Source organism: Homalodisca vitripennis, chromosome 2, assembly GCF_021130785.1.
Source record: "Homalodisca vitripennis isolate AUS2020 chromosome 2, UT_GWSS_2.1, whole genome shotgun sequence".
NCBI lineage: Eukaryota > Metazoa > Arthropoda > Insecta > Hemiptera > Cicadellidae > Homalodisca > Homalodisca vitripennis.
The window spans coordinates 56,289,417-56,311,859 of record NC_060208.1 but is presented as its reverse complement, the minus strand read 5'-3'; the positions used below and the strand labels follow the sequence as shown (position 1 = coordinate 56,311,859).

Sequence of the window (22,443 nt, the reverse complement as noted above, 5' to 3'; positions counted from 1 at the left end):
CACTAAAAACACACATGTCTGGTTCGCCAAGCTTCGTACTCTCCTGACATGGCTCCCTGTGACTTCTGGCTATTTCCTACGCTGAAAATGCTCCTGAAAGGAACTCAATTTTAAGAAAGAGAGGACATTAAACAGAATACAATGGCCGAGCTTAACAGCATTCTAAAAGATGCCTTCTAGAAATATTTTGAACAGTGGCAGAAACACTGGAAGAAGTGTGTGCATCACCAAGGAGACTACTTTGAAGGGGATTAGAAGTTTGTAGCTCTAGTTCAATAAATGCACTTTTAACTAACAAAAGTCAGATACTTTTTGAACAGCCCTCGTACTACATATCATGTTATTGAAAATAAACAATTTTGCTACTTTGAATTTTTTATTTCTTATGAGTGTTTAAAGGTAAAATTTGTAACAAAAACTTTATGCCGCTTTCCAGGCTTGACATAGGAAAATAAATCTACAAGAAAAATATCTCAGTGATAGTTACTACTCGTAAAAGAGAATTTCTTACTGAAAACAAATTATATATAATTCAGTTTTATTATTTTTTAAGTTTTTTACTGTGATGGTCTGCAAACTATCTGAAATGGGCACACCAATTTAGGAAGTTTGCATGGCTACAGCATTAGGATTTAGAACAACATTTCTAAGTTATAACATTATATTTTGTAGAGCTTGATGCCCAGGAAGTCCATTTATGTGCTAATGAAATAATGTAGTCTGAAAATACATAAAATATTTATTTAAATGATATTTGTACACAAATTTCTGCGCAGCAGAAAACATCTAGAATTTACTATTTACACTGTACACATTCTGAGACATTTAAACTGTTATTCAATATCATATAAACTGTGTCATCAATACTGGGTGTGTAAACTAAAGAGAATTGTAAAAGCAAACATGTAGAAGAAAAATATATTTTGCCTACGAAACTTGGTTCCATATAAAGTAAATAGAATAAATTCAATACCGACTAGAAAAAACATCTAAAGGAACACCATTCACAACTTAACGTACTCAAATAGTTACAACACAGCTCAAATAATTCTATATGACAATACATGTTAAAATAAAGTATACACATAAAACCGCAATAGCTTTAAATACAATATTAGTTTTAAATAGTTTACAACTATTTACACAATACTATCTACATCTACAACTAATTACTTTTATTTACAGGTCTTTGAGTTCTTAGAAAGAAAGATTAAATTTAGATTCTCTAGAAAAATATAAATATGCATTTAACTAAATAAATACTGTAAATGGTTTAAGACTCTATATTATTTTATAATATCATAAATGGTGGTATAATTCAGAATTTAAAATTCTAATTAGGCAGCATCAAAAAATTACGTACAGACAGATGTATTTATGCTAAAGCATAAAAAATATGATTTAATTCCATTTTTGTGATTCTTTATGGAAGACAAGCATGACTGTTTTTGCATAATTAAAATAAAAGTTTGTTAATATTTCAAATGCTACATTAAATAAATCAAGGTGTTTTGCTTTCATCAAATGCAGTAATACCATCACTTTGCTCATGGTCAGCACCATGTCGTTCTTTTCCATTCTGGGGGGATGTTTTTCTTTTCCGTGTGTCATTCCAGGGCTGCACCTCACCAGAACCAAACCAGACGAAGACGCAGTTGGAGAAGAACAGAACGGCAAACATGATCCAAAACACGACGCGCCACTCCCGCAATGACCTCTGCAACAAAAATTACATTATTAGAAATATCTTTCATCTTTGACCACTTATATTACACCTAAAATATGATTTGAATAGTTTAAATTTATTTCAAAGTTTCTCGTTGTATGTTCAATAAAAAAAAAAAAATGGATTTGGAGATTTGAACAAAATGTTTTTTAATTAATGACATTTCAATAACAAAAATTACATTAGAAATATCCTATAGTACAATAATGACTGCTAGTTCTACTTTTGTAAATTTTGAACATTTAACATTATAACTCTCTGGTTGTATTTGTTGTTGTTTTTTTTACGTTATTCCATTGACACCATATTATTATTTAGTAAGTGATAGTAACATTCAATAGTAAGTTACAGTTATTAGATTGAGCTGTCTCGTCCTTCGATATGGACATGTGGCCCAGGTAATTGTCCGAAAAAACCAGTCTAAGTACATCCCTGATTACAATTTCATCTAATTTTCTCCTAGGGTGATAGTTGCACTTAATTGTCCAAAAGTGTGTTTGCTCTTGGCACTTGTCTAGATAAATAGAATGACATTTTGCTACAAAGGTGTCTGTATAGTATTTGCTTGGAATATTAACAAAAATCTATTTCAAATTAGGTGCTAAAGGAATGTAAATTTAATTTAATATTTAAAAATAAAACCCACTACTGAGATATTTTAAGTGTTCTTCAAGTATATGTGTTTAATTCATTGATATCAAAATATCCACTTTTCTTTTAAAATATTACCCCAAAATTTATTCATGGTGTTATTAATTTTATAGCTATATTTAGTCAACATTTTATAAAATAATCATATAAGTAATCAAAATATGAAGATATCGATTAAAAGCAGACGCCCATTAGAGATGTCAAAACTTAAGATTTCAGTCTTCTTGCAACAATTAAATTCAAGAAATCTTAGTTAATACTTGTCAACTTAATCATGTTAACCTTTTTTTGTTAATTTGTGGTATTCATTGAATTTAAGTTGTAACATACCCATCCCATTTCTCAAAATTTTCCTGAAGAATATAGCTTAAAACAGATTACTTACATTGGGTGTGAGTACACCAATGAGATAAGGAGTGATCATTCCTGAGACGGAGCTGAGGCCGTTGACGATGGCCATGATGGATCCTGCGTAGTTCGGACTGAGGTCAAGAGAGTTGACACGCAAGGACGCGTAGCAGAAACCCATCAGCCCCATCCCAATGGTGAACATGATCGTAACAAGGAGCTTGTCACAACCTGCGTATGAAGCCAACACAGCTCCTGCCCCTGGCCCTATAGCTCCTGGAACACCCCGATCATGCCCCATGGATCAATCTCATGTATAAAAGCAGTTCAGGCTTAAAATTTTATCACATTGCAAGTGTATAGTAGGTAGAGTTAATAAATCTGATAGTTTTCTACTACAATTTTCTTCCTACTGCTCATAAATTTACATTATGATATACAAGATAAATTAATTTATAAAAATATACTGTTGTATGTTTATTAAACTAACTAAAAACGTTCATTTATACATTAAAAAATGGTTGGAAAAGACCTGACCATGTCACATAGCAAGCTTTGCTAAGGGTAGAACGGGGAATCTGTGAAGAGACTTGCACCATTATCAAACTTTATCTTGCCTATGTAGAAATAAAGTTTCATGCAACATTTTAAGTCTATAGTTCAATTTGTTCTCGAGAAGTCAGACAGAGAAAATATAAATTTTACCAGCCTCCTGAGATAAGCTTCACTAATGCACATTGGGGCTATCTGCATTAAACACAATTTTTATATTCTGCCCTATTACACCGTCTTTTAACCACAAACAAAGTAAAACAATCCATAATTATTTAATTTAAATACTGACATCCTTGGTAATAAGAATTTGAACAGAAAAAACCTTATAGTTAAAATTAAAGACAGTGCTACAAAAAATTTCCTTTCCGGGTTAGTCGAAAGAAAGGTAGATTTCACATCTGGCTGTCATCTTGAAATGTTAAACTAAACATACGTTAAGGCATATTAATATACCAAACAATTTTAAATATTTCATAAATGATCTAGAAAACTCTGTCCAAACGAACCATTTTATTGGTTAATTCTGGCTAACAAATTCATCCAAGCTATGTGCGAATACTGTCTCCTTATCAAGTTTAGTCTAGATCTATTAAAACTTATGACAGTTATCATGTATACAAGTTTCCATTATATTACATAAGCTCATACATAAATACTGATACACACCACATATTAATAAAATTGGCACATTAATTTTCAAATTATCGTTTTGGGAACCATAGTCGGAGAAAATGCAGACGGTCGCCCTTAAATTTTGTCATGAGGTGATCGTAATAGGCAGATTTCTAAGGAGTCTACTTAAAATTAAATTAACCAAATAAACTTGAGTAAAACTGTCATTTGCATGGGGAAATTATTAGGTAAATTTTGACATAGTCTTACCTACAGAAGCAAGTAGTTTCCGCAATGGAGTGATAGTCATAATGTTACGAGTAAGCATCCAATCAGCCAATCCTCCAATGAGGAGAGAACAAATCCACATAGTGAGATATGGAATAGCCGAGACTAATCCGTTCTGAAAACACAAGATTTAAGTCATACTTTCTATCCAAAACCAACAAACCGACGTGACTTACTAGAACTAACTATAAACTGATGAACACGAGTCTTGTAGTTTTATGTTAATTATAATATTCGTGTAGAATAAAATAGAAAAGTTAACTAAATCTCTAGTGTTTTTGGATGTGAATCAATTACAATAATTTGGTGTTGACAACTAATGTTTTGTTCTATTGGTGTCAGATTAGTAATGGAAAAATGTAAATATCCAGGAGTAAAAAAATCAGTATCTCACAATACAACTTCAATCTAGCTACAGAGATTGGTCAGTAAATAGTACGGAATTGTTTGCATCTACATACACCAACTAGAGGCAAGAGAACTAGTACATTAAAAATAATTACTTATGGAGACAATAGCTGCACTTTAGGCTATAGTTATTTATAACATCAATTCCACATATGAATCAAATATAAGTGTTGTCTTTATGAACAGAAAGAATCTAATGTCAAAAATGGAAAGTTTGCTATAAAATAAATAGACGTTAGATCAAATATCAAAAGTGCATATTTAAAGACGAAGATTCTCCAAGATGGAGATTCATTTGGCAAAGTGAAGAACGTAATTGTAGAACCAGACAGCTATGGCATGGAAGCAATTATCTTCAGCTTGACTTGTTTGTCAAGTAATGCTCTTTTTATTATGAGTCTAATTGCAAAAGACTTTATCAGTTATATCTTAATCTAATCAATTTAAAATCACCATACCAACACCAAACCAAATTATACTTATACCAATTTATTTATTCACTAAGGTATATACTAATGGGTAGACTTCACTTTAAAAACATTAAACTTATCCTTTTCCTACTGAAATGTGGGAAATGAAGTTCAGAACATTAGTGGAATTCACAAAACTGGTGGTTCCAGGTCTGCAAATACAGACATGTTCCAAAGCAGTTATCGCAGAGGTGTCTGAAGAATTTAAAATGAGTCTAGTCAAATAGGTGTTGAAAACAACTTGTTAACTGAGCAAGATCTTGGAATGTGGTTTGAATGTAAAATCTGACATGTTTGTGTATAGTCAAAATGTTGATAAAATAAAGTTGGGGTTGGATCACATTATACAACAAATTATTGGTCCTCTGTCTCAGAACAGCAATGTCATCTTTGATCCGAGGTCTTAGTTATTCCTTCTATTAGAGAAAGAAACTTCCATAGAATGAAGAACTAGTTGAGCTTATTTAAATAAGGCGACATTGGTTAGAGGTCCTTAAATTGTAGTCAATCAAAGAACAGTGGTCTTATTTCAGCACAGCTATAAGAGAGGGAGTAGAACTTATATTTTTAATTGTTTCTAGTACAAAGGCCTTTGTCATACTTGTGCAATGAATGTAAAGTTTTTATTGTGACAGCATTAATTACGGCACATGCTAAGGCGGCTAACTTACATTAAATAGTAATCTTATAACCATGCAATGGACAAAACTACAAGGAGCAGTTTTTGGATGCAGGATGGATTAAAGAATTCAAGATGAGATTGATGTTTATGATATTTAATGCAAAGTTTAGTTAATTCGGTAAGTGTCCTCTACTGGATTGGATTTGGTCAGATTCAATCAATTAAAAACAATTTATCTTAAACAGGGTTGGTGAACCCAAAAACTGTCTACAACTGATGAGTGGAATGAATGAGAATGAGAATATCTTTATTTACAATCTTATTGTTGTGTTGTGGAAGTGGATCCTAATCAAGCAGAAGCCTGCTTATTGCAGCAAGATGGAAAGGATTCAGAAATTCTAATTTTCTGAAATTAGTTCAGTAGACCAAGATTTTTTGTCATTTAAAAGTTATCTCTGATCTGAAAAGCCATTAACATTGTAATTTAATAATGGTTATGACAGTGATAAATGATTTACAAATATGACCAAATTATTATTGAATTAACAAAATTTTCTTCATGGAAAAATAACAGGAGTTCTGGTATGTATATTGAAATATTATGTCGAGATATTAAATATCATGTTGACACACCTTTCAAAAATAGTTAAAGATGTATAACACAATCTCAGAACCGCAACCAAAAAATGTCAATGAAGTAAAGCAATATCTATTTAAATTGTCACAGAGTAAAAGTTGTAAAAATGAATTAATACAATTTTCTGGTAAGAAGGGTCAGGTAATAAAGAGTAAGGTGATTAAAGTAAAGTCACAAACGTCACCCTTCTTGGATAATTTAAAGTAATGCAAAATTTTCTTCAGCATGTAATTTTACACAATGTTCAATTTTTGGATGGCAAAAGTTAGAGTGCAAAGTTTATGGTAGAAATGTTTCATAAGAAAAGGTTTCCATCAAAGTATTGAAAGAAATTATAGTAATCAGTGAAATAAAGAGAAAGTTTTAGATTTGGATCTCACTGTCAACAATGAAAAGATTTCATCATCCCCTTACATAAGTTGCAGTTCTCTTTATCAGTAGGGAGTAGAATATGAGTGAATGATCCACAAGAACTATACATATTAATCATAAATATATATCTTATATTTTTATTTTATCATAGTTTCTAAAATAACAATGCAATTTCGGCCAAAAATCTGAAATACATCTAGATTTTTTTAAATAAATATAATTTTAGTAATAGTATGGAACATTAACAGTAATAACACTTGACAATACATTTATTTTTAATACACTTTAGCTGTTTAATACATGACCCACCTGTGGGGTCATAATGTTTTCTGCTGGTAGTATCCTGAAAAAAAGGAGTTCTTTTGTTATAGACTTGAGGGAGTGGTTAAAAAAAGTAAAAGAATTAAAAGTGAAATTTTTGTTTTAAACTATTACATTTGGTTGCTTGCTATGATTTTCAGTCAATGTTAATGTTATTGTTAGCCCATAAGTTTGTGAAGATTTTTTAAACACATCTCCAAAGTTTAAACTGCACCCAGATAATATTTAGAGGGTATTAAAAAATCATTGCTGTACTATTAACTAGGCTCACAACACACCTTTAATGTATAATTAGTCATTAGCAACATGTTAAATCTTGTGATTACTGTCTATAAATTCCATGAAGCTTGTCTCTATCTATGTATGAACATGGTAAAGAAGAAACGATTGTCTTAGTAAAAATATGGAATTTTGGTATTACCTCAGCGATGTCAAAATGCATGACATCGTTCATGTATTTAGGTAGGTCTGTGATCAAAGTGTAGAGTCCCCAGTCATGCCCTGTCTCCCCGATAATAAGAGCCCAGACTGGCCATGACGTGAACAAAATCTTCCAAGGCGTTCCTGCCAGATCCTATGGGATAATGAAAGAAATAACATTAGTATTTATTAGATAATTAGGATAGAACCATTTAAAGATATATTCTTAGCAACTATTATTTAATTTTGTATGTATTATTAATTTACAATCATTGAAATCAAACTGCTGTCTAATGTGTGCTTCTAACTGTTAATGTAGTGTAAAATTATGTTAACTAATGTCTTTGAAGATTTGAAGGCGAGTAATGGAAATGCCAACCTCACATTCTACAGAAACATTTTCAATATATCTATGAAACTTCAAGTGAACATGTAAAAAGATCTTTGGTTTCAGTTTAACACCTGTTGACTTATGTTGGAGAATCTGAAATATATAAAAAATTTAATTGTGTCAGCAATGTTTTAACATATGGTGAGACCATACAACTGATGTTGTTTATGTAGAATAATGTCTACAATCAAAATTATTTCATTAAATTATTTTACTTTTTTATACCTAATTATGTTAAGAACTTTTCTGCCTACTTTGGTTTTTGAATAAAGACAAAATTAAAACATTTACTGGATTACAGAAGGTGACATATTCAATAATGTTACACATGGAGGACTACTGCCATATAAACGAACATTACACAATTAAATCACTCCAACAGCTTTGTTTACTTTATTAAGCACTTTTTATAAAAAAAGACATAATTAACAATTATTTGGACCAATATTTTTGTTTTTTTTTTTTTTACTGAATTCTAATGTCGAGCTGCTGTCATTACTAAACATTCTGAAAATGAAAAAAATAAAATCTTCTATAATTAGTTTTGTTATATATCTATTATCTATCTGTCTATATTCGTAGTTACGATCTTCAATAATGCTCTTAAAACTGATGGAAAAAGAGGATGGGTCTGAAATTAATTTAATTCCAATCCAAGGCTTTATTTTCTTTATAAATACAAGTTAATACAATTCAGTCTGAGAAAAATTGCAAAAAAGAAATTGCTCAGAAATTAGTATTTTTTTACTTTTGCTGAAAGCAAAATCTTTTATTTTTACAACTTTATGAGAGGAAAGAGAAAATGGGTCTGTACCGCTAACCTTGTCTCGCTCAACACCACCAATGGTCTCGGCCAGATAGCTCTTCTCTTCTTCAGAGATGAAAGGATGGGAGGCAGGGTCACTGTAACAGATGAGACACCAGATGATGAACCACACCAGTCCAACAGTGCCAAACACGTAGAACACGCTTTCCCAGCCATCGTACTGGATGATGATACCTCCCAGCGATGTGGCTATGATCATCCCCAGCTGGACCCCTACACAGAAACTGTGTTAGAAAAACCAATTTTGTTGAATGATTGAAAAATTGAATAATAAATACTGTTTCTACACTTTCTAAAAACAATGAATAAAGCCAAGGATAGTCGGTTAAAATATCACAACACAATCTATTGAATTTGTTCATTAAAATAAATTTATAACTCACCTGCAAAGCACATACTTGACAGTCTGCTCTTCTCCAAGGGTGGGGCCCACTGAGCTAACAGGGTACTGAGTGCTGGGAAAGTTGTGCCCTGTAACATGCATTGGATGAAGGGATAAAAATTAAATTCAAAATATATGACTAAACTGCAATCATCATATTTTTATTGTTACGAATTTTGTATATTTTAAAAGGATAAATGACTTATCTTGTATTATATAAAAGGTCAGTTGTGTGATAATCTAAACATATGTATGATATTATATTTCATACAATTTTATAATTATATTATAATTATATATGTATTGAGAAAATATTGAGGAATTTCCATTCAATTATTGTAATCCATATTTTATTGTGAATAAATAATTCAACATTGAAAATAAATTTTGTGACAAGCAAAGTAAAAAAAATATACAATACAAATACTTAATATTAATTTTAAAAATTTCACATTAATATGATTTTAAATTGCTCTATGATAGGACTCTGAATTACTCACTTGGCTTTTTGTATTTTTACTACTTACACTTGCTTCCCATACTGTATCAACAAGAGTAAAATATGGTACCAAAACTTTAAAAACATCTTTGAACATCTCCCTGAAGATAAACAGCTCATACAAGTGTTGAATGGAAAATATTCCGTAAAATGTGGGTAAAACACCGACAATTACTGTGTAAGACAATGAGTACAATCACAATTTCATATACAATTACCTTTGGTCAATTTATCAGTAAGAAGTTGTTAGCCCATTGTCTGGATTGTGCAACAAAACTATCAAACAATTTTCAGCAATTTGTCTGTCAACAAAGGAATTATATTATACGTTCCTCATAGGTACTCTCTTAACTCCTGGTCTTTACAGAAACATTCTCATTGTACTCTAGTGACATTGGAAGATAATGTGTGACATTCAGCCATCACGGATAGCAGGAAACTGAAGTCAAAGAAGTTATTATACTTTTGAATTGGCCTACAATGGTAGTGTGTTTGAAATGAAATGCTAAAACTGGGTATATTAGAGGTACTATTCAAATTATTTAAAAAAGAAAACTAAATACTTTAACGCTAACTTTGGTTGATATTTCAATTACTGAAATGGTTTGAATGAAACAAAATTTATACAGACATACTGGTTTTAAACTATCCAAATGTCCCCTTCCCTCCAAATATTCAACAAATTAAAATTTGTAAATGTTTCCTTATGTTTCCCTGAACACCCTGCTTAGACTTTCAGAAGAAGGATGATGTTACGAGAGTGACTAAGAACTGAACAAATGTTAACAAGTTGTCTCCTGTATAACCTTGGTGTAATTTGCTAGTATTATATGTAATTTAAATCTTTAATAGAAATATTTACAAATTGATAAAAAAATTCAAATTTTTCCAAATAGGCCTACGTGACAAATTTTGCCAATAACACAAGTGGACATTAATACACTTGATTTTAAATTCTGCGATCAGGAATCTGAACATTCTACTTAAACGAGATCACACTTTGATTATATCCTTTTGTTCTTACTTGTGTGCTTGCTTTAGTGTGATTATGTGATCATGAGCATCCATGACCAAATCCTCTGTATTGATGTATATCAAAATTACCCTGTCTTCCCCAATATGGGAGGATAGTGGGGGATATAATTTTAAAACTTTCAAAAATATTTATTTTAAAATGCAGTACCAAATTGGGTTATACCGTCAATAAAATTATTCTGCTGAGTGACTTGGATACACAATGTTTGGAATTAGTTATTAATGATAATTTGCATTAATGTTCTATATGTAAAAAAATATAAAACCAGTATTTACAAACTTGAAATAAGTAAGAGAATATCACTTTAAGTTACTCATTGATCCAAAGTAAAAAAGGGTAATTTTCAATTTGGTATGAAATAACTTGTAGTTACTAATGGTAATCTTAATTTAATGTTAAATCTACTAACAATTTACTTTAAAGTAAAAGTTAATTTTTTTGACATTTTTAATATTTCTTAATTTTATGTAAGTAATAAAAAATATTATCAACAAATAAGCATGACAGAATTTTAATACTTCTATACTGATTGGCTGAATTTGTTATCTTCCTCACAAATGCCTGAAAATGTTCACATTTTTCATTCAACGGAACTAATATAGCAATATCCATTCATATATTCCAAAATAAAAACTGTTTTGTTATAAAATAATATAAAAAAATTGAAAAATAAATAGTTAATCTCTGTTACCATAAGTAGCATGGCATTTAAATAGAGAAAATATACAAAGAGAAATAGCTAGAAAATCATAGCCTATGTTGTCATTCACAACTTACAAACAATTAATAAAAACAAAATAATCTAGTGTTAAAATAGTGTGAGTATTTTTACACTTTCATGTACATGTATAAATAACTAATTTCGAATTCGGTTTCAGTAAAGAATTTCAAATCTTTATTCTTTGAAAAGTAAAAGTGAGCAACTATAAAAAAAATTGATGATGAATTGCTTGGTATGAAAAGTGGTCACAAGACTAAACCAAGGAGCCTGTTATTGCTTTCCGGGTATATATATACATACATACAATTTGATTATGTCTCAAACCAAAAACAATAACTTTAGATAAGTTTTTCCAACTCCTAAAAAATCTCTTAAATTTGTTCAAAAGTTTACAAAGAATTTATAAACTACTCTGAGAGAATAAAATAATTAAAACATTGTGTAGTCATTTATTAAAACTATAACATTTTAGTGTTATATAATAAAACATTATCACTAGAGTTTTGCTTAGAATAAGTAATTAGCTTTTGGAAGAATAACAAAAGTGTATATTGACATTCCCAAAACATGCGCTGGTTAATATGTTTTAGAAATTGTTATTGTTCTTCAACATGAACACATCTAGTGAGATATTATCCTCCAATTGGAATTTTCTAGGTTTGTATATCCATAGCTGGTGATGCTTTATCATAAATGGGGTGTAAACAGGAGTCACCTGTGTTGCTATGGCGATGAATAAACAGGCCTTCATTGATTCATTCTGAATGTTGCTACTGTACCAGTTGAGTTCTGTTTTGAAAATGGCTGAACAAGTGAATCCTTTTGAGTCGAGGAATGCTGTGGAAGATGATGAATTTGACAATTTCATGCTCAAAGTCCAAGAGGTCAGGAAACTCATGGATGGCTTAACTTCTAATGACAAATCTGTTGCTAGTGAAGCACTCAAACTTGTTGATAACTATTTAGGCACCACCGAAAAGACGTTCAATGAGGATTCTTTAAAAGTGAAAACGAATAAGACGGTTATTAATCAAAAGGCATTTGACAGTATGAAGAAGGAAGGCCAGCAAGAAACACAGAGTCCAGAAGACTTCATGAAGAGCTGTGAGGCAGATGCAAAAAGGAGAGCTGAAGAGAGAAGGTTACAAAAGGAAGCTTCTGATACCTTGAAGAAACGAGCAATTGCTGCGTTCAATCAAGGAGAATACGAGAAAGCGCTATCGTTTTATAACAAAGCCATCAACGAATTCCGTTGTAGCACCCATCTGTATAACAGTCGTGCATTGACTTGCCTCAAGTTGAAGTTGTACGAGAAGACCATTGAAGACTGTGATCTTGTCTTGCGTTGTTTTGATGAGAAAAACTTTAAAGCTCTCCTTTATAAAGCGAAAGCTCACAAAGCTCTTGGAGAAGAAGAAGAAGCAGGTAAGTGTGTTCAACAAGCAATCACGTTCCATCCAAAATCAAAAGATGTTATTTGTGAGTATATTAATGAAAATCCAACAGATGATAAATAACAAAATGTTCCTTATTTTTTATTGCAACATAAGGAACAAAAATAAACAAAAAAAATCTGTATGTTTTGTCTGTGTGTTTTTGTATTTTTTAGATTTGTAATCGTAAAATACTTGTTCAAATCAATGAAGTAATTTTGGAATAAATAGCTGATATGTCTCAAAATATCTTTGCAAATGATAACTCTTCTATTGCATTTATTCATAAAATACTATTAATTTATACATTTTGTCTGTTAAATATATTTTGTAGATGCATTCAATACCATTTTATGACTAAGTTCCACTGTTTACATTATTAAATAATATACAAGCATAATTTTAACATAAGATCTTCTTTGAGTACAAAAGAATTATATTCTTGAAATAAAAATGGAATATACTATGATTGAATTAATTACAAATGTGATAACCGAAATCCATATTCCAATTACTGTTATGGATAAAATTTATATAAAAATTGTACGTTACTAAAATATGTGGATAGGTTACAGTAATAAAAATGTTTTCTTAGTGAGGTTTACTTTCCTTGACAATATTCCTATTTTACTGTAGCTCAAAAAGTAAATATATGCAACCTGGAACGAATTTAAATTCAATCTTTATAAATTTTTAATTTTTTTAGATGATAGATAATATTCTTAGTCTAGTTTAATTTTCTTAGTTCAAATCAACGCCAAATTGCTAGATGCAGGTACAGTGGGGAGGTTATCTCTTAGAAAACTAGTTGCCCCCTTTTGTTTGTTATTTCACTATCAGTAAAATAATAATTAACATATTAAAATAAATAAAATATTCTTTGATTCTTTCAAAATTATCATAATTCATTGAAGCATTATGAATTTGCCATACATGTACAAAAAATGTACATATTATATGTGAATATTTTTTTACTTAATTTACTTTAATTTTTACTTAAATTATCATTACTGTAATATTCCTCACTTAGACTAAATGCATGTGCATGATGGTGAGCCATCTAATAAAGTATTGTGATAATTTAAGGTGCAATCTGTTTGTATTGTAAATAAAAACTGGAATTATTTTCAAAAAATACTAATTTTAATTATGACAATATAAATAATAACGTTTTTGTATGATATCTGCCATTTTTACACTAAGGAAACTAATATGCAAAAATTCATATGTAGCAAATAAACTTCAATTTAATATATTGAAAGCTTGCAACAACTTTCAAATTATTTATTTAGACTTTATATACCAATTTCTAAATTTAACTAGTAATGGGCGGGGGAAAAATGATAATACAATTTTCATTATAGTGTGAGAATTAATGGTGGTGTGTGTTAATTTGGAGAAATATATAATGTTTGCTATAACACTTCTGTTCTTGCAGCTTCACTGGATTTGATAGATAACAAAAATAGAAGTAGGAACTATACATTCTGTTCTATATCAGGCATTACATCCAAGTTTTAATAAAAAAATCATTGATATACTATAAATAAATAAGAATAAATTAATGTGTAAATCTATATTGATACTTGCTGGCTGAGTATGATATAACTTTTATTTAAGCTACACATCATCTAAAGATTGGTTTTATGTCTGTCAAGCTAAAAAATATGATCTAAGAACAAATTATTGTTTTATACCTTTAACAAAATACAAAATGACTTTTGACTCCTAGTCTAAATAACGCTCTAAAACTGTTCAAAAAATTATTTTACTTCCAGAATCCTTAATAGTTATTTATTTACAATCTTACTTAAAATATGGTGTTTTTTCATCTGTTAAGAAGAAATTTAAATACATACACAATAAAAATATCAGTTGAACTATAAATCAATAATGCCTTTTTAAATGTTCACATTATAAAAATAAATAAGAAAAAATTGTTAAAACTGCTTGCTATCAAAACTTTGGTGTGCTATCTATTGATTTAAAATTCATTGTTTTTCATACTTTATCTCCATTGACAGCTCTTGTCTAACAAGGGATTGACATTATCTGTTTACTCTGCTCCTGTGCACTTGTATAGTATAGATAACAACCTCTCACTTCAGACCATCTCAAGTCTGACAAAGTTGATTGTGTAGCAACCAGAAAAAGTTATGTTTCAGTTTGAATGAATTAATTCAAAATGTTCTTCTTTGAAAAATGTGTACTAGTTGTGTTTTTCACAATATTTATTTGCTAATATATATAAATGCCCACTTTTTAAAGTTTATTAAGTGATATTTTTCCTAAATAAGTGTGAAAAGGTACCTAGAATTTTTAATGTAACCTTACATTTTTTCAAATGAAAATTTTATTCCTACAAGATAATAAACCACGTAAAAGTTTCTATTATATAGTACAAATAATAAAGATTAAAATACTCAAAAGTATTTGTTTTATAATTTAACTAGGAAAGGTGGTTTATATTTAATAACATAGTGATTGAAATTAATAATACTATTTTTCTATTCATCATTGTTTCAATACATTTTATACAAAAATAATGTTTCTAATAGTTATTTAATTATTTTATAGTACTGTATCAGTGAGAAATAATAAATAGACAGCACATAAACAAATCAGAGTGTTTTAAATGGCTTATGTGTGAAATAATTTTAGTCAAAATATGTTTTTAAATTTTGGTATTTTAAGAGAAATGCAGGAGTGCAAAATAAGTCACATAAAAATATATTTTCTCATTTTGTTATATCACATACCTGAAAAAAGAAGTACAGTAGATGGAAATAGAATATGTGATGAAGCGGTTCACACAGGGAGAACCCAGTGAATATAAGAATACAGGAATAATGAAAAATTACTTACCTCTCCCAAACCCATGAGGAAGCGGAGAACGATAATTCCCGTGGAGCCAAGATAATCAGCAACTACAGGGGTCAGCAAAGTGACAACTGCCGTGGAAAAGATGCCGAGACCAAAGGTGTATTTACCACCAAACTTCTGCGCCAAAACACCACCAGGAATGTGGGTGATGATGTAACCATAGTAGAAGGCTGAGAGGATCATGCCTTGGGTTGGCTCATCCCAATCAAAATTCCCCTAAAATACATAAAATATATTTATGAAGCACAGATGATGGTAGAGAATTCATTTACTCCTCCAAAACACAATTTTTTAAAGTAAATAAACAAAATTCTTACGTCTTCCTAGTTATAATCCATCATTGTTATTCAGAAGTTGTACTCTGGAGAAGTCTTTTAACTAGGATATTTAAATTTCAACCAATAAGAAAATTGAGCTGGTGATAGCAAAATTAATCAGTGCTGTGTAACTAATACTTCATGTAAGTGTAGGCTGGAGGCAGGGGCGTACTCAGCTTTGGTGGGTCACGGAAAAGATATTCGGCTGGGCCCTGGTAAAATTGTCCAAAAAAACCGGTCTGAGTACGAGCCTGTTGGAGGCCAAGTTAACTGTAGGGCTCTCAATTAACTTGGCAGTTAATTATTGGGATCCATTGCTTGGATCAGACTTTTGTAATTTTGACAAACTGGTAAACTCTGTGCACTTAAACCTAAGAGGCTTAGAGGCTTATGCCATTTTCCAACTTGGGAATAGGACTGTTTCAGCCTCAAACAGTTGGCTGCTAGTGACTTTAGTAAGCTAAAGCTCACTCATGAACTACAACACTCTACCGTTATCCATTTAAAAAATATATATTCAAGTACATCAATAGCTCAAGTAAATAATTGATGTCTATCAAATTACTCTATCATGTTGAATAAAAGTTATAAGGAAGAATTGCATAGTATTTCTTGTCTAGCATTTCAATCAATGGTATTTAAGTTGAGAATGACTACAAATGACAGAATTTTTAATCTCTGTCCATTAAATATATCTACAACAACAGCCCTAACAAATTACCAGTCTCCAGGGAAAATGCCTTGAAATTCACTTAGGTGCTGGCTGTAATGAAACCACCTTGAGTTTTTCCCCAAGTTAACAAACAATCCTTTGCCCTTTTATGTTTTAGTTGCAGAATTGTAGTAGATGTCTTAGTTGAAAGATATAATTAATATGCAATTAAATGTATTTTTTAAAAATTTATTTCTTGTAAAGCATATAATTTGTAATATTTTAATGAAGTAAAAGATTCAAGATTTTTTTAACAGTACCTAAAAAGGTTTGGATACTTATCAATCACATCTTTAATAAAAGACATCTCCCTTTATTCGAAGACAAAAAATAAAAGCATGAAAGTCTTTAAGGTTAAAAATGATTGTTACTATAAAGAAGGGATAAAATCAAACAGGCTGTCATATATTAGTAAGGACATATCATAATTTAAAGCCAATATAGAATAAAATTTATGGATTCATGAATTCTGCTGTACCTCAATAAATTACAGTTTTAATATGTGATACTAACCCTAACAGCATTATGAGTTGTGTTGGTAGACTTGCTGACAGGACATTCCTCCTCATTGATGTATGTGCTAGTAGTCTTGGGGTGGGAAACCATCGCAGTGATTGCGATGCTAAGACACGCCCTCATGATGTAGGCGTTGGCCATCCCCAGGAGACCCATGACACCCAGCACGTAACGCTGGGGAATACATGCTGTTAACATATAAAGAAACAAGCAAATATTAATATAATTGTGACAAATAAAACAGTAAACTAACAACAACAAAAGCTACATTAAAAAAAAATAGACAAAGAAAACAAATCTTATAAACATCAACAACAAATCAAATAAATACTGCAAAATTATTAAGGTATTAGTAAAATAAAACTGAAAAGAATTATCATTGCCATTGTTATTCATTATAAGAGAATAAAACTATAATAAAAATATACCATGAATTGAGAATTAATGAAGATTTGAATCAAACATGTGAGTAGATGAATTCAGACGCTTAAATGATAATTCTTACATCTACTCATAAGTTGATAACAAACTAATAATGATAGTAGACATTCAAGAATGATTGTAACACACGTTTAAATTGTGATTGTATAAGACATTATAATATTAATTAAGAACTTCCTCATTTTTGTAAAATATTAAATATTAGATATAATATAGATAAACTTTTTTTATTTACTATAGATTTTTAAGAAAGGAATGATTATAGTCAATTTACATTCATATTTTTAAGTGAATATTTGAATGTAAGTTGTACAAACCAATTAGTAACTTATAATAATAAAAATGTTATTATAAATATCTAAATTAGAAAAACAAGATACCTAATGAATGAATTCTTTCACTACCAATTAGTTTCTTAAGGTATAACCACACAGAATTAATAAGTTCTTGATTAGTAAAACCACTAGGTGGGAGATAAGAACTTCAAGGTTAAAGGACAATTATAGTCCAAAAGGCTGATACAGAGTTTCAATGCTAAATTGAAGTAATAAAATAGATTTAATTAGTTGTTTTCAGTGTCCAAGAATTTAACGAAAGTTTAATATGTCCAAGATCTAAAATTGTAGAGAAAATGTGTGCATGAGTAGTCCACATGAAATAAGTGTTATCTTACTGATTATCAAGAAAGTTATTAATTACATCCATCAACCATCTAACAAATGAAGTGGAAATTGAGAAGAGCCTAGTTTCATATGACTTTTAACCACTTAATTATGCTCTGATTATTTTATAAGGAAGGTTGACTCTCTTATTCCTGAAGAGCTCCATCAATTGTCACAGTCCAACAATTTTCATTAATTTGAGGCATTTCTGAGCAAAATGAACAAACTTTTCAATTAAAAATAAGTTTTGTTAGGACAATTTATTATTTTTTTCTTATTATTTGTTTTAAAATAATGTTTTAGACACTTCAAATTGAAAGTTTAGAACAGTATTGAAATAGACTATTTCCTAAATCAAAGACTTATTTAAATCCGAAAATTCTTCACTTCTAGATTAAAACCAGATTTCACATTAAATCACTGTTGAAAACTGATTTATAAATGTGAAAACAACAATACCAGAGATTAGTTAAAAACTTATGCCAAACAAAACTTAGATGTATGTTCATGTAGATGATAGAAGTTTTCAATTATTTGTCAATCTGATGAAATTGATAGTGAAAAGTACGTAAAAAATTAATATTGAAACATAAGTGAATCTGACTCACATTTTCTCAGCTGTCGACACCTGCATCTGAGAGCTCTAAAAAAAATCTTTGAAACCTTCAGTATTGGTTTACACGTCAGCAGGTAATACATTACTGGTGATTACCTCGACATTGTATGTTCACCTGAACTATCAGTAGAACTATTGATAACAGCTCTCTCTACTGGCTATGTGTTCCAGTTGTTCAGTACTTTCTTCTGTCTGTTTTGTTAAGAACATTAGATACCAACTACTTTTCATTATTTCAGCTAGGAGATTAAATGGGGAGAGGACAGTATGGATGTGGGTAATACGAGGTAACAGAAGTGGGTTTATAAATTTAATAATATTACAGTGTATAAGATGTTTTTATTTCTACAAGGGTTATGTATAACATTAGTACAATTTATGTAATGTAGTGTAACAAGCACAAAAAAGATGTCACAAGTGAAACTTCCTCACAAAACTTTTCAAGGAAGGAGGCCAGGGATAAATAGTATTTTTTCTAAGGAAATCACACTTATAAACTACCTTTTATAATTGTTAGTAACCTGAAATCTATTTTTTGTGTCTGAATCTTTTTATTGGCTGAGCTTTAAGAGTCTATAACTCATGGGACTAGAAAAATTTCATTTCTGTCTGTCTGTTCACATGAAAACTAACTGACCTATGACTATGACCTAGACTTGAAGTTGTGCATGAAGCTTCATTTATAACATGATACATGGTATTTAGTACTCTGATCTTGTAATAAAGATAATGATAACCATTAAATAAATGGAAGACTTTAATTAAACTAGCATACACTGGATTCTAAATAAGCCATATTTTATTTCCCAAATATAGACAGGGTAGATAATAAAATCTTTCTCGACATATCTTGCCAAGTGGATGGTACATGTTACTCCATGGCTGAGCATTAGCAAATATTTTTACATCGGTCATTTGGTTAACCATGACGGCAACGAGAAAATAGCTTAATAAATAAATTTGTAAATAAACTCAATACACTCAATAGAGATTGAACCATGTGATATATTATTATCACATGCAGCCTAACTAACCCACCATATACAACATCATTTTAATATGACTTAGTGGTTAAATTTAAATGATTTAAACACAGAGACATGAAATCCAATTTAATGAATCAAAATCTGACTGTATCATGTCAAGAAAGATTTTATATGTAGACTTTTAAGTTTGCATAAAACTTAATTTGAACAAGAATGATTTCTATGGTGTATCATTTTCGTGTCAACTTCTTTTTGCATGATTGTCAGTCTGTCTATCTATCACAGGACTAATGAGCTAGAGAATTAAACGAGCTACAGATTTGAATATTTGCAACCTCACGAAAGCTTGTTACAACAAATGATGAAGCATATCTCTACCTTGTCTATATTTGGGAAATAAAGTATGGTTTATTTAGAACACAGTGTATGATAGTTTAATTAAAGCCCTCCATTTACTTCATGGTTATCCAAATTTCATTTTCTATATTAAAAGGTCGGAGTACTAAATACCACTATTACTTAACAAGTTTCGCTGAGACAGCATGCAAAATTTAAAATTTATATGTCATTTCATTCTTGATATGTCTTGAGGACAGATAGACAGACAATTATACAGAAAAATTGACACAAACATTACGCATCATAGAACTAAATCTATAAAGAAATGAAGTTTCATGCAAAATTTTAAGTTTACAGATAAAACCCTTCTCAAGATTTCTTGCCACATAATACCTCGAGAGAACTAACATGAAGTTCATGAAGTAAGATTTAGAATAGAATAGAAATACTTCTTTATTTAGGTGAAATTAGGACCACATGGATCATCATCAACTAGGATCATCTTAATAGTCCTCAAAAGGCTTATCTAACTAAACTTTACTGACACAATATTCCATTCACTCTTCCATTCACAGAGTCACAATTCAAAGAACAGCCCTGCCGCCCGCCACAATCATCCGGTATCTTTGTCTCAGCTCCGCCACAAACCATAGCAATTTTTATATAATAAAAGTTCAAGTGAGCTAGGGAGGGTACTACAACACAAAAGTATGCTGAAATGATTTACTTCTGTATTTTACAAATTTATTTTTCTGCTAATTTCTTCTCGCAATCATGGTTATCCATAAGACCAATGCAAAAATATTCACTAACACTCAGCCAAATTCCATGGAGTGACATGCATCGTCATAGAACTCAATTTTTCTACATGTAAATGAAGCATCATGCACAATTTCAAGTGTTTAGGTAAGTTTGTCTTCAATATATTGTGCTGAGAGAGTGGCAGTCACAAATAAATAATTTTCAACCCTTGAGTGATAAGTTCTCTAACCCTCAGCTAATAATAATTTTTTTCTCATCCAATATCTTTATAAAATACCAAATCAGTTATATTAATGTAATTGATTAAGTCATGACAGACAGTTAACACAGTTAAAAATAATAGTGTCTGGTAAACTGCAAAATTTCATACTATAGGGGAAAACTACATAGCAGACATCTGAAAAATCACAGTTATGTCATGTCAAATGATCAAAAGTAATCAAAAGTAAAGTATCATGTCTTAGTACAGCATTAAAATAGAAACAAGCAATAATTAGCACAAAATTCACAGGGTTTAAGATATTTTAAGAGTAAATGATTAAATTAAAAATGGGATACTTTATAAGTTAATTTCTTTCGTTTCGCAGAATTACCTAATCATTTCTAGCAGAAGGACACATTACCACAATTATTTACAATGCACATGACATTGAAATTTTGTTATTAACTTTTAGTAAGAATCTCAGCCCACTAAATGGAATCATTATTTAACTTTCAATAAATGTAATACGATTTTTATTTAAGTGAAACAAATAAACTATACCAATTATGTGTATATTTCACACCCAACAAAAAGCTATATTCAAAAAGTTTTGATATGTGGCAATAGTTTTGATTTAATTTTGTAGGCCATTACTAAAACGTGGCATTAAAATAATTACACCAGTATTATAAAATGTATTATTTATTAATTTCAAAAGAAAAAAAATAATATTAGATTTTAATTTTTTTAACTCTTTCACTATACCAGGGCTGCCCAACCTACGGCCCGCGAGTCAGTCAGTTTTATGTGGCCCACCTTGTTGCCAAAACAATCAAATTTGTTTACAAGCATTTGAAATATTAAATAAATACAAATTTTGAGAACCAAGCAGTCCAGCCGATTTCACGTAGAACGAGCCGTATTCATTTGGTGGAGTATGAGTGTTGAAAGAAGTAAAGTAGTTGCAGACAGATTTCACTGACTACGGTGGTGGCTGCCGGCTGGCGAATAGAGCGCGCGTAATAAAGCACGGCACAGCGCGCGGTGCGGCAACGTAACTCCTACCCAAATTCAAGGTCACCACTCGCCACGTAGGCTAATTTGTATGTCCTAGTATCCTAGTAGGATTAATTAAAATTAATGTATTCAATTTATTGGTGACTTTTTTATTGTTCCCTCAGAATTAGAGCAAACATCCAAAAGTCTGGGTTTATATTTATTTCTACTAAAAGAACCTAAAAACATAATATATTATAAACCTTTACCTAACAACTAATAAATAATAAGAA

General features: G+C 30.3%; 2 protein-coding genes across 4 annotated transcripts in view; one reads left to right on the top strand and one right to left on the bottom strand.

The window, feature by feature from the left end:
• Positions 1-725: 725 nt before the first annotated feature.
• The window catches only part of LOC124353991 (putative inorganic phosphate cotransporter), a 52,060-nt gene continuing 30,342 nt past the window's right edge, over positions 726-22,443 (bottom strand). For 2 of the 3 annotated variants that reach the window (XM_046804099.1, XM_046804098.1), the window contains 8 exons: positions 17,144-17,334; positions 15,584-15,817; positions 9,031-9,118; positions 8,643-8,860; positions 7,432-7,584; positions 4,163-4,295; positions 2,763-3,001; positions 726-1,717 (listed from right to left, as the gene is read on the bottom strand). In XM_046804099.1, the coding sequence (XP_046660055.1) occupies positions 1,502-1,717; positions 2,763-3,001; positions 4,163-4,295; positions 7,432-7,584; positions 8,643-8,860; positions 9,031-9,118; positions 15,584-15,817; positions 17,144-17,334 (1,472 nt within the window). In that variant the 3' untranslated portion in view covers positions 726-1,501. Of the gene's footprint in view, positions 1,718-2,762; positions 3,002-4,162; positions 4,296-7,431; positions 7,585-8,642; positions 8,861-9,030; positions 9,119-15,583; positions 15,818-17,143; positions 17,335-18,857; positions 18,964-22,443 lie in introns of those variants that run through there. The other variant, XM_046804097.1, reaches the window with a different exon arrangement.
• On the top strand, positions 11,952-12,986 carry LOC124353992 (tetratricopeptide repeat protein 12-like). Its single transcript, XM_046804100.1, has one exon. The coding sequence runs from the start codon at positions 12,050-12,052 to the stop codon at positions 12,800-12,802; it is 753 nt and encodes a 250-aa protein (XP_046660056.1). The 5' UTR covers positions 11,952-12,049; the 3' UTR covers positions 12,803-12,986.

Bases quoted from the DNA above. Each gene is read 5' to 3' on its own strand.
- LOC124353992 (XM_046804100.1), top strand. From the start codon at position 12,050: ATGTTGCTACTGTACCAGTTGAGTTCTGTTTTGAAAATGGCTGAACAA.